The sequence below is a fragment of the Pungitius pungitius genome, chromosome 5 (assembly GCF_949316345.1).
Source record: "Pungitius pungitius chromosome 5, fPunPun2.1, whole genome shotgun sequence".
Lineage (NCBI taxonomy): Eukaryota > Metazoa > Chordata > Actinopteri > Perciformes > Gasterosteidae > Pungitius > Pungitius pungitius.
Genome location: NC_084904.1, coordinates 17,491,335 through 17,504,463, shown reverse-complemented (window position 1 = coordinate 17,504,463; position 13,129 = coordinate 17,491,335). Strand labels below are relative to the sequence as shown.

At 41.0% G+C, this 13,129-nt stretch overlaps 1 protein-coding gene across 2 annotated transcripts in view; it reads right to left on the bottom strand.

Moving 5' to 3' along the window:
- Nucleotides 1–1,242: 1,242 nt before the first annotated feature.
- Nucleotides 1,243–13,129, bottom strand: part of LOC119225330 (leucine-rich repeat transmembrane neuronal protein 4) — a 37,564-nt gene continuing 25,677 nt past the window's right edge. Inside the window, exon 3 of one of the 2 annotated variants that reach the window (XM_037483117.2) lies at nucleotides 1,243–4,350. In XM_037483117.2, coding sequence (XP_037339014.2) covers nucleotides 4,033–4,350 — 318 coding nt within the window. In that variant the 3' untranslated portion in view covers nucleotides 1,243–4,032. The remainder of the gene's footprint in view (nucleotides 4,351–13,129) is intronic. The other variant, XM_037483118.2, reaches the window with a different exon arrangement.

The following is a 13,129-nucleotide window of genomic DNA, read 5'->3' as shown; positions in this document are numbered from 1 at the left end:
AGTAATTACAGGCTGAGCGGAGGTTAGAAGGGGGGGGGGGTGTTTGGATTTCTATTTTGATTAGACGTAGGCCGGTTGGGAGAGCAGTGGGGGATCTTAAATGTGATCAATCCTAAATTAATATTTCAACTTTCCTCTAGTTGAATCTGATTTATTAAATCAAAAAGACGGTTTCACCAGTTTACCAAATGGACAGAAAGCAAAATGCTGTCCCGGTTTTAAGGTCTCATTGGTGTCTACATTGTGATCCTCATCAGACGTTCAATGAAGACTCTATGGTTTTAATTGTGGTGCTCAATTAAGCAAAATCGACTAATTTGACACTATTTCATAAATATGTGTGCAGTGTTTCCAAAGAGTGGGTTCTAAGAACATGTTAATGAAGCTTCAGCCCTCCATCATTCTTGATCCCATTATGACACTGCTGACTGCATGCGTATTTGTAAGGGGATTGGCATCTCTTCCCATTCCATTACAGATAATTGACCTCTACTCCAAGAAGTTTTATTATATTGACTCCGGGATTCGGTGTGTATATATACGAGCATGAATGCACAAGTTACAGAGTTTTAATCTTAGTGATTTAAAACCAGACAAGCACAAAGCAATGAGTCACCGGCCGCTCTGAGAAGCCACCACACCTTTTGACTCCGTTAGTCGATGGCATCCGTGATCAAGAGACGGGTTAAAAATAAAACAAGCGGCACCATTGTCACAGTGAGCTCGTGGGCTGGCAAAGGTAATCTCAGAGTGTGGGCACAGCAGCAGAATGAACTCCCGGGGGAAATCAGGAGCGTTCAAGGCTGCCCTGCCCGCCAGCGGTTGCAACACAACTCAGAGAAACTTGAGCCTCGACCCTTTATATATCGAAATACTTCAAACACACCACAAACCCGTGGGTGAGACAGAGCAATAAAATAAATAAATAAAACGCGGCGAACATGAAAGCGCGTCCAGCTTTTGCCCCCCCCCCGACAGTTTGAAGTGAGCCGTACGTCTTTTAGAGTTTAGAGTTATGCAAAGTGAACGCTGCAACTTGTTTTGTGCTGTGTCGACAGCTCTGCATCCGTGAGAGGGATATACTGTAGGTTAGATTATGCCCAGGGCGAAAACATCTGGCCCAATTTTATTGGATTTTATCATCATTTAAGTAAACAGTACAGCGATATATGAATCACACAGTTGTTCGGAGAGAAGTACATAAAATGAAAGAGCTTTCCTGACTTCTTTCACCCTTGAAGCTTGTAGAAGTCTTGTAAATGTAGAGAGCTCTCTTGATGACATCCTCAATCCCACACAAATAACATCACTTGAGGAAATCAATGAAACAGAATGAGAGGAATTTAAGCAAACATAATATGTGTTACATCACCTGTCTCATGTTGACAGCTCCAGAGAGGGAGAAAATATTTTGTCTCTGCTTTCCAAAAAACTGCCAACAGATTGTCAGGAAGACCAATATGTTGTCCAAATAGATGAAATGTCAAGGGGATAACAGAGCATAAAAATCATTTGGCGTTAGCGTGACACTTTTCATTTGTAAATTAAGCCTGTGATGGAGTTGGATATTAATAACTGTCAGTCAGCCACAATAAGGTGCAGCAAGGCGGGTTTTCCTCGACCCGGCGGCCCTTTTAAGAGTATTATTTAACTGACCTTGTGAATTGAGTTTAACAATTATGTGTGGTTTTTTTATTTTTGAGGACTTTTGATCACAGGTTGAATCCTTTCAAGGTTTCACATGGCAGCCTTTCTCTATTCTGACAGTTTTAGAATAGAGAAATATTTCTTATTCACACAATTGACGTGCTGTGCGGGTAAATGGTTTTCTTGCTTTGTGGATTGAGTTGAAGAAACGGAACTGCTGCAGAAGCAAATATTCATTAAAGCATTACGAACTATTAGCCTGTTAGTGGAAATGCACGTGAGCACATACGTCTGAATGCTATTCATTCGCATCTGCCACTCTCCTCTGTGCCGATTCTCCTCCTCCTCCTCCTCCTCTTCCTCCTCCGACGCTCTTCTGAACACTTGAAGTGAGTGCAGTATGTGCAGTCTATCAGCGTCATTAAACTGTTCCGTGTGTGCGGCTACAAAGCAGTTAATCCTCCGGCAGCGTGAATCTGTCATGTTGTCATAAGCAGATATATCTTCTGCTCTGACCATTTTTTCTTCTTCACAGAGGAACACCAGGCAGAGCATTTACAAAATGTCTGTTATTGAGGAATCATTGAAAATCGGACATACAAGTGTGCAGTTCTACACAATCAATGTGTCATTCATTTGTTATAATGATGTTGGATGACTGATTTTATAGAATCAGCATTGAAATAGTCAGATTACAGCTTTTGCACGACAGGAGATGGACAAAGGTTTGATGATGATCTTGAAACATGACAGAATATTGTACATCTCTGGACACATAACGTGCCCTCCCTCACAAGGAAGTACAAGGGGTATAACATTTCTATAAAAAAAAAAAGAATAAAAACAAAAATGTAATAAATATATAATTTTCTAAAGACAATTTCATTTATTTCAAGAGCATTTAGTTTGATCAATATTGTAAAAAGCCACTCAGCAAAATAGAATTGAGCGCTCGGTAAGCCCCGGTTAGCGTTCTGCCCGCCGAGCTCGCTGATCCAGCATCAGGAAACCAGGGACAATTTACTTGGCTCGACAGGCCTGCAGCACCTTTTCATGGTTGCTTAACTGTGACTGGACAATTTCTGTTCAGGGTCATTGTTTAACTAACGGTCAATTCCCATCCAACAGACGTTCCAATTACACCACATTTAGCTTTGCCCAGTTTCACGGCACACTACTTGTGTATGAAGAACACCGAGCTGCAGTCTATTAATACCAGGGACCTTAATTGGGCATTGTTTTATACACAGGTTTTCCTTTCCTAGAATCAACATACAAGTCCTCGAGGGACCGAGAGAGAGAGAGAAAGAGTTGAATATATACTTCAGATATATAACGGTCACACACAGTCACAACGGAAAGTCACCACCAGGGTCTCCAGGCGAAAAAACTGACTCACAAAAGTATTAATCAGTCTCGCCTGAAGCGCTGTGCTCTTCGGTGTTCACCACCTACGCAACTGTTTGAATACGGCAGACAGTTGGTCAGTTTGTGATCCTGATGAATAACACTGTAACCTGGTCATTTACCACAGTATGTTTACCACATGTTATAAGATAACATCTGTAAAAAGCACACACATGTAGATATATGAGTGCACAATCAGATAATCGGTTGAAGGACACATTTCAAAAACTAAAAACCCTTAGAGCTATTTAAATGGATGTGGAAAAGTAAATATCCCAACATCCCAGTGCGCCGAGATCCGGTGTTTATTTCTCATCTGTTTATTTCTCATCTGTTTATTTCTCATTAAATTAATAATAACATGAGCAACATCCCAAAGCATAACAGAAGTCAAAAGTAAGCGTATCAATTACGCTTACTGCTGGCAAGATGAGTAAGCTGTACATTTTATATGACAATTACTGCTATTTTCCGACTTGTTTCTCTCGTCTTGGGTAATTTAGTTTGAGTGGCTAATTTCTTGAGATGAAAAAAAAAAAAGGCCACGGGGACGTGAGTTAGGGAGAGAGCTCTGATTGACAGTGAGATCAGAAAAAGCAGCAGAAAACCTTTAAGCTTGGCTGATCTTTCATTTGTTCAGCCACTCGATTGCTTATTATGCTCTGTTAATAGCATTTGGCATTTGATTACTTTACCTGACGCGGCTAAGAGGGGCCCAGATGAGGAGCAGAAGAGGAAATATGTTTAATAAGATTAACAAATCATTAAATTATTTGCCTTAGTACTCCTCAAGAGGCAGAGCAGGACGTGAAAAGTCATGGTGCTGCTCAGCCTCCTTTGCTAATTGAGGTCATCGAGGGATCAGGAGGGGTCAGAAGCTCACTAATCAATACCACTGCACTCCTTTTATTTCCACAGAAATGTATATTTGCATTTTCATTACTCTGGACCTGGGATGCTCTGTCTCCTTGGCCTCTTTTACCAGTTCCAGGTCCCTCCCGACATAGCTTTGTGTTCGACTGACCAGTCCATTGATTCTGTGTTGCAGACGTACAGTAGTGTTGGACACGGAGCCTCCCGGTGTGGTGGGAGTGGGTCTAGGGGCAAGGCAGCACAGTCTCTGAGGGGAGGGGGGGCCATTATTCCCGGGCGGGACCTGGCTGGCCGCGGACCTCCCGGCGCCCGGGTCCGGTGCTCCGTGCCCCGGTTGAGGTGCAGCGACAGGTGGGAGTGGCAGGGATCCAGGGCCGACTGCTCATACCTGTACAACGTCAGAGCACTCGGCTGCCTCCGTATCTAGAAGGGAAATAGAGAGAGGAGAGAAGAAGTCACATTTAGGCTCTCTAAATCAGCCTAAAAAGCCTTTTTTTTCAAGACTCTGATCTGCTCGCAGAATATTTGGAATTGGCCTAATTTACTCCATGCGGTTGTGGCATGGCGTTGTCGTTAATGCTGCTTTGGCAGCTGATTCAGTGCACGACCTGAAAAGCTGTGGCGCTCAAACATCCAGTTCCAACTGGAGTGATTTGTATGCAGGGATGAAAGCCTTAAGCAAGAGTGCACACATACTTTTTGCCCTCTTTTAAATGGAGTCAAGGCTCCATTTAGAAGAGGGTGCTTATTACATTACAACCACTTTGCTGATCCGGAAACTTCTTAGTTTTATGTGTTAGCGTGGTCTGAATTATGCCAATCAAGTGGAATTAAGCTGCATCACGGCTTGTGCATTTTTTAGATTCTATTAATGCTTTAAAACAAAATATGAATGCATTTGTATGCTGCATTTTGAAATGCACAAAGCAACACAGTGCATACAAACATGTCAGGTAATGCAGAACACATGCAGTGATTGGACGATGAAGACATGCACTGCCGTACAAAAGTTTGAAATGACCCATTTTATTGAGCTGATATTCAAAATCTGTTTCCAACAGTGCTAACAGTAGATTAACTTTCTATTTTCATCAAGAAGTTTTCAAAATAGCTTTACCAAGCCACATGCTTTTTAATTCCAGCCATTATAAGCCATTGTTGTGCAGCTGACACTGAAACAGGAACGTGTTCCCACTAAATGTGCGCCTTCAGACATCATCACATACAGAGAGAGAGAGACTTTATTTCCTGCTCAGGGAGGCATTACTCCAATATATCATAGCAAATGGTTTTCTGTTGGCTTCTAATGCTGTGAATTTAAAACAAACCTTTAACAGTGTTATTCTAAGCAATAAAGTATTGCCATTTACCAACACTACATATTCAAGCTCACTAGTGCAGCTTAATAAATTAACCAACCTTGTTGTGTTTATTGTGTGTTATACCATTTGCTCAAAATTCTACTATGAAGCTGCAGTATTCAGAATGCATGGCAGAAAAATCACTGTATGAGTTGTGTGCATGAAATCCATGGTTTAACATGTGATATCAGATTACTGTATTCAATCATTAAACTGATATGATGAAAAAATGACCTTTAGATTAAACTATTCTCTGTATCTGCTTCACAGACAAGATGCTTCAATCCAAAGGTTATGTTTTCAGGTCATAAAAGGATCTGCTCTCTCTTGGCTCTCGGCCCTATAATACAATTAATAAAAACTTTATTGTTCAACTTAGCACACTTCAGAGGCCTTAATAATAAATGCATGAACAACAACGCTCAGAATGCAAAATGAACTAATGCACAAGATGCATCAACATCAAGGTTTTCGTGCAACATTTGTAGTGATGCATCTGCCTGCACTTTGGGCTGTTAAAGCTGCTTCATCTCAAAGCAAGTTGAGTTTCTGAATCCCATATCCGAAAAATAAAATTCCAATAGTTTGGTTCTACGAACCAATTCGAAATAACCGTGATGTGTAGATATGCACGCCCATACACACAAATAAAACACCTGTCAAGTTTAAATAAAATACCAGGTTTTGCCTCCTCCTAAAACACTTTAGTCAGTTGCTGCCTTTTGCGGCACTTTGCTTGAACTGTCACCTTCTGCAGCAAGTGCCTGAATTTCTCCAAGTCGCAAACATATTCGTATTAACATGGAGCCTCCCGCCAAGAAATTAAATATCATTTTATTCACGAAATAAAATACAAAGAGGTTTTTCTATGAGGTCCTTGATTTTCAATAAGGTTCTTCAGTATTTGTTCATTGGTGGTTTATGTGAAACTTTTTTCTCTTAAATTAAAACTAACAAAAACTTTTGAGCCCATTTGACTATCTCCAGATCAGCCCTGTAAAGCCCCACTTCACAAAAACCTTCATTGCATGAATTCATTATGTTGGCTGTGACACTAGAGACAGAAAAGTCACTGAATTTGTAACGATTCAAAAGTCTTCATTGCAAAAGGTTTTCAAAGAAGAAGTGGGATGTGAAATAACAGTGAGTAGAGTAATTTGATCTAATTAGAGCAAAACATCTGTCTGGTAAAGAAAAGGTCACGTTTTTTTATTGCAACAGGATCCTTCAATTAGTCATCCAGTTTTAGGACCTCACCAGTGTTTTTATAGAAGATTTCAAGCAGCTTTTCTTTTTTAATCTCAGTGTCGTCGATCAAGTTTTGATGCAGTTAGGATTCAATACATTGAAATTTATCTTGTTTTAAAATGCTGGCAGTGAATCTTACAGGTCAACAAAACATTGCATTTTAACAATTGTTTGATTTCACGAAGGGCGCATTCAGCATTGTGCTGTCTCCCCATCAGTGGGATAACGCTTCAATATTTGCATTTCTGAGGCAGTAAAAAAAAAACAGGCTCAGCTTCATGTCTTAGCACGGGAGATAAAATAAAAGCCTTTTTGGCTAAGCGAGCTGAGTGAGTTTTCAGGTTTAATCAGGGATATTGTGGAAACGTTGGCTGTTGTGGTTGGAGCTCTTGGAGAGGTGACTCATTGGCTAGCATGGCTTGGACAGCCACCAACAGAGGTATCATGCACCAGGCACGATCACCATCTCTTCTCAACGTTAATGGCTCAGGAAGTCCTCTCCAATCGAGTTGTGTGGCACAAACTCAGATAGAGATAAAAATGAATTAAAATCTTTTGATTACAGTAGCTTTCCAAGAACAGGCCTGTTTCCTCCTGACAAGTGGAAGTCATTATTCAGTGAGTCACTGGCTACCGGCCAAGGTAATAAAACGGGCGTCTGGCAGCAGCCTGATCTTGTCCTCACTTTGTGTTAACTGTTTAAACCATAGCTCAACCTGTTTAGCCTGAAGGGAATTTAAAGAGAACAGAACATTGGTGAGATTTAGGAAGCTGGGAGAAATAAAGTCCAGCCGGCCTGATGCAGAAACAGACATCACTGCGATAGTGGGTTTACAAATGACTCACTAGCAGTGGCTGGTGTAACACACCAAATACAGGACGCGTCCGAAGTTTGGACACATTTCCTCATTCAATTTGATGCGAAACCGTGTCCAAACTTTTGACTGGTGCTGTCATTTCATAATAACATTAGTCCTTCTTATGCATGCTGTTAGTAAAAGGCACACAGTGCAAAGAATAGTTACAGGAATGGTTGACATTTTGAAAAATATGCTTATTTGCTTTTTGTTGCAGTGAGCTAGATGATAAGATACCCCATGTCTGTGTGGTTAAAATGAAGAAAAGTAAAACGCTGTGCTGTCCAGCTGCTGCTTTGTTACCTTTTGGATAAAATCCATTTCGCTGTTACTACCAGTTTCCAGTCTTCATGATAAAACTAAGCCAGCTGGTGGCTGGTGGACAGAGTGGTGTCTTCCCTTCTAAACTTGAAGCAAAAAAATGAATGAAGCGTACGTAATTTGCATAATGTCAATCTGCTCCTTTAACATAAAAATAGAGCATACATCAGAATTTTCTGTTGCATAAAACTATTTCCGTGTTTTATAACAAAAGGTAGAATTCTTCAAATAAAGCACTCCGCTGACACACTCTAAAGCACTTTACCCCACAAGTTTATTCTGGTGACACATAACGCACAACAATTCGTTCAAATTCTCGAGCTATTAACGTTGGGTTTGCTAATAGAAACATTCACCACCCCCTTTGCGCATCTCTAAATGTAGGTCAAGCTGCAGCTAAATGATTCCCAATTAGGTGATAGGCAGCTGCACGATGCCAGCATGGCTCAGAACTGGCACAGGAGGCACGAGCTCTCATTGGCATATTAACAACATCCTCCACCAGAGTCGTAACGGTGCTCTCTGTCAGCTGGATAATCCACTGAGTGGTCGACACGGAGACGAGAGAGCACAGACAAGCCTCTATTATCATCGCTGTCTTCTCGCCTACGCACACACATGGATGCCGAATGGCATGCTAATGGTCGCAAGACCTTTTTCCCTAATTGTTGTTTAGCATGGATGAATAATTTTGAAAAAACCTTCAGGATGAGCTACATAGACCTTGGGTAAGTAAAAGTAGCAATGTTACAGTGTACAGATACTGTTACATGTGAAAATACTGCATTCAAAATATAAGAATCAGGACATTCTTAAAGCACAAAAAGTATATATTATATACAGTATATATATATATATATTACTGAATTTCTGGGTGGCTTGACCTCTGCTTTATAATAATTTATAAATTAAACTCTATTCTTGTATTATCAAAATTAATCAAAATTCATGCAATGGGGCAGAGGAATAAATTAGTGAAGTGCAAACACTAAAATAATGAACTATAAATGTACATAGTTACATTTCACCCTTGTTGTGTATTGTATATGGCCGTTGTTATGAATTTTAAACATATGCATACAAAAGTCAAGGAGAATTTGTACTTCTGACAAATATTACAGGAAGAGCAGACCATTAAGATCTTCCTGCTGATGTTTCAGCAATCAGGAAGGGAATCAATGGAGAGCACTACACTGTGATACACGTGTTGGAATTCCAAAAAGATCGTCTTACGCTGACTTTAATATTCACCATGTAATTACATTTCTATTTGGAAAGTGCTTAGCATTTGTCAAAATAACCATAATCCTTCAGATGTGGGGATTTATCTTCTCCTAATGCTGCTCTTTCCATTTTCTGCTCATCAATGTTGGCAACACACGGTGAGATTTACTGTTATTTACTGGATGGACAATTTATGAGTCACTTCAGATTTTTTCCTGATGTCTTTAGGTATAACTAAGCTGAATATGTATAGCTATAAATAGAGATACACTGGTGAATCCCCATAATAAGAAGTGATGTGTGCTGCGGTGGTTGCTTCATTCTCCCTTACTGACTGTTTTTCTCTCTTTTTATACTCCCACACACATTCCTGAGTGCACACACACATACACACAGGCATATAGTATGTCCTGATGCCGCTTGTCAAAACAGCCATTAGCCATTAGTTGCATCAATTCTGAAAAAAATGGAAATGGTTGCAGTTAAGGTCATAGTAATTTACTTGGAACTGTAATGGTATCATGGTGTATTTTTCTTTCATATCCAGTTCAAGCTGCGTCGTTATTTTATGGAACAATCGCATGCATGAATCGGAGTTAGCATTGTAAGCAGGACTACATTTTGCTCTCCTTGATGCAATTCCAAAAATATTTATGTCAAGAAAAACAAATCCACAACATAGGCTTTTTATTCAGCCAGAGGCCTTAAAATAATCCCAAACCATATTCCTATAGCGTACAACACGACAGTTAGGGTTCTATTTCAAATGCTACATGTGGTATTATTTAATTTGGTTTCTGATTGCAACGGTAACCATGGGGAACTTTGCTTTACACGGAAAATTAAGCAATGTCTACTGTACCGGTTCTCCTTGTTTGATTTATTTTCCTCACCAAAAGAAAATACTTTACCCCAGATCAACCTACACTAAAAGAACGACTAAAGCAAATGCAGTGCACCAAGGCCGAGCTATTGCATTTTCTAATGGATCCCCACTTTATCAGCCTTGCTTTGCCCAGATGAGATGCCGAGCCAATGCTGCAAATCATTGACCATTTTGTGCCAGGACCAGACTCACAGGCGTGTGTTCAATGGATCGGTTGATAATACAATCACCTTGGTTCGGATTTGAATGCTCAACGATTGTGCAGATGAGAAAAGTTGGGCAATGTTTTGTCTGATAGGAAGACGGCATAGATGTGTATTTGGAGGCTCTTATTTGAAACTTCCTAAATCTGTACGGATTCATTTAAGTACTCCAGGACATCGGAGATATGGTAATCTTCACACATTTGATTCAGAAAGTCCAATTAAGTGATTGTATTAGTCAGAAACACGTCTGCAGAGATCAGGATAACTAATTATGTGAGATTGTCAAGTGAAAGTTCAGAGTGGGGGTTAATGTGGGGGATTACAGTTCAAATTTAAAAACAGGGAAACGACGGGGGTTTGTGGGTCTAGGATTAAGTTGGGTTTGGGATAAACTCCGCTTTAGGGGACACGTCGGTCTGACTCCAAAGAGGCTGCTGCTATAATCCTCCCGTTGAATCCTCACTGTTGAATTATGTTTCATTACCCTCTTCTTTCCCGTCTCTGTTGCAGTTGTCGTTGAGACGCAACACGAAGTCCAGCTAACAAGCTGTCTGCTAATTAAGTGAAACTCTGACAAATGCCGGAATTGTGCACGAAGCAGGTAATTAGTCAGGAGAAAGCTGTTCCTCACTTATATCTTACATCCCGTGATATATTTAGAATGAGTCCCGCACAAAAAGCTCTGCATTCAAAGATTCCGAAATTCAAATTACTCAAAAAAAAAATTGTCTAGAGTCAGCGATTGAGGAATCATTTTCACGCCTGACCAACTTTGTCAGTTATGGGAGCTGGAAAATGCACATTTGCGGACATAGGGATCGGGACGGGGATGTAGAGGAAGACAACAAAGCAGCAGGGAGACTTAGACTTAGATTCCTGTCAATCAACTAACAAGACACCAAACACATAGAAGCATCCGAGGATTCATTAACAGATGTTCGGGTCAATTAGAGGCAAAGCAAACGTTTTTCCACATCTCCTGAGGGAAATACTGTCTCTATAGCAGCTAAATCTTCACCAGCGACTTTCACTCCCTTTGTTGTTGCGCTGTTTGGGGCACACAGTGATAATAAGCGAGCTACTCTAATACAACACAAAGGGGACATATCGTGAATGTCTGGTGGTAAAGGTGTCATTCTCTGCAGCCTTGTAACCTGTCTGGCTACTCGTGCATGGCTGAATAGTGTTGCTGATGTGTTTTCATTACTGTTATCACTGCCATTTGTTTTTCGGTCATCCTCGATGCTCCCTGACACCACACAGCTGCAGTAGTTCAGGGGCGCTCGGCTGGTCGGAGGACAGCAAAAGATGCAAACATGGTCAAAAAAAGAATGTATAGGATACATTTTAGAGCTGCAGAGGAGTTGACAGATTAATTTTTATACATGGAGCTAAACCATTTCATATAAATTTCACCGTGTAGGACTCAAGATGCCATTGCTCCATCATCCGCCACAGTGCAGAATTTTCAACCCTGTCCAGTTTCCATGGTGATAAGTCTAAAGAATGGGCTGTATGTCTAACTGTTAATACTGTGGGAGATCGGGTGTATGTGAATCTGTGTATTGTTAATGCTTTTTTATGTGCTTTGTCCTAATGGGAATATATGCACTTTATTTACCGCCCTGATATTAAATCTTTAAAAGATATTGACCACGAATCTCAAAGAAACCCCAGCACAAGTATACACACACACACACACACACATCATTGTCCTGATTTTGATTTGGTCTCTTTCCTCATCATTGGTGAAAGAACCGCCTGCTGGGAAACACCGGAAAATATTCAGGACAATGAAATGCAGATTTGATCCATCCCTGTTGAGTTTGTCCGCTTAGTTCTAAAGAGACCACCTGTTTTAGTGCTACTGTCTCTAAGAGTCTCTGAACTTTAACAGACTCATCCAATGATGATGTGGCTGAAACTGTGAGGTGACAAGAGATGAACTGCAGCCAGCTGTTGGCCTTCCGTGATATTTCCACAGAGGAACGTTCTGCACGGCGAGGATCAGGTTGTTATTAAGTACCGAGGACCAGCAAAGATCCATCTGCTGTGATGAGATAACTCCATCTCCATAGTTTTCTGACCTTGAATAAGTATTGTCTTGCCTGATCATAAGCCTACATTATGTGTCTCTGCATTATGGCATAGATATTAGCATTCAGCATAAGATGTCAATGTTGTGCCGTTTTAGATTACCTGTCAGTCAAAAATATGTGTTTTTGCTTGTATTTTTTGGTTAACTTTGATACTATTTGGTTGCTGTTTTCCTTTTGTTCACCACACAGCTTTTGCTAACAACCAAGTGTTTATTACAGACAAACTGTGGGCAATCATAATGTATTATTCACTGTCTGTTGGCAGATGTCTTACAGGAAAGTCCTTATAGACGGTGGGTGTTAAAAAAAAGGCATGCAACTGCCTTCGTTGTACTGCCTGCAACTGCACTTTGAACCAGTGTTGAGTCATAGAAAAAACAATCATTCCTATGAAAGTGTGTGAGGTTTTTACCTAAAAGAATAACTTTCCTGTCGGGCATGTAGGGGACATTCAAATGTGCTTTGCAGAAGTTCTACAAAATGTGATTCCTTGCCAGTGTGTCGCCAACAGGTAAGCTGGTACTGCTCTGCTCAAAGGACTGATGGTGGGAAAAGAACATTGTGCCTCTCCCAGCCACGTCTGCTTCCCTCCTCTCCTCTCCTCTCCTCTCCCCGTGTGCTCCCCTTCTAACTAACACCTCTGCAGCCTCACCAGCGTGATGGTCAACTGTATTAAGATGAATGAATCTCCACTGAGCGACGCCTTCCTCCCTTTTACTGCAGAACGCTCCCCCGTGTGCTCGGCGTACTTCAGGTGCTCAGCCGTCACCTCGAGTAGCCTGACAGGATTTCTCTGGAGGTCACCTTGAGGCTGTAAGTTCACAGTCCCAGGGACAGCATTTTGTTACCCGCACAAAGCTGCAGCAGCATGACTCAGTCGCGCTGTGTGTCTGCTGCACAGGGTGAAATACACCCGGCAGGATACGTGGTAATAAATCACGTAAGAAAAGCAAGAGGAGAGAATGAAGGGAACAGAGGGGTGGAGGTCAGTAACCTCTGT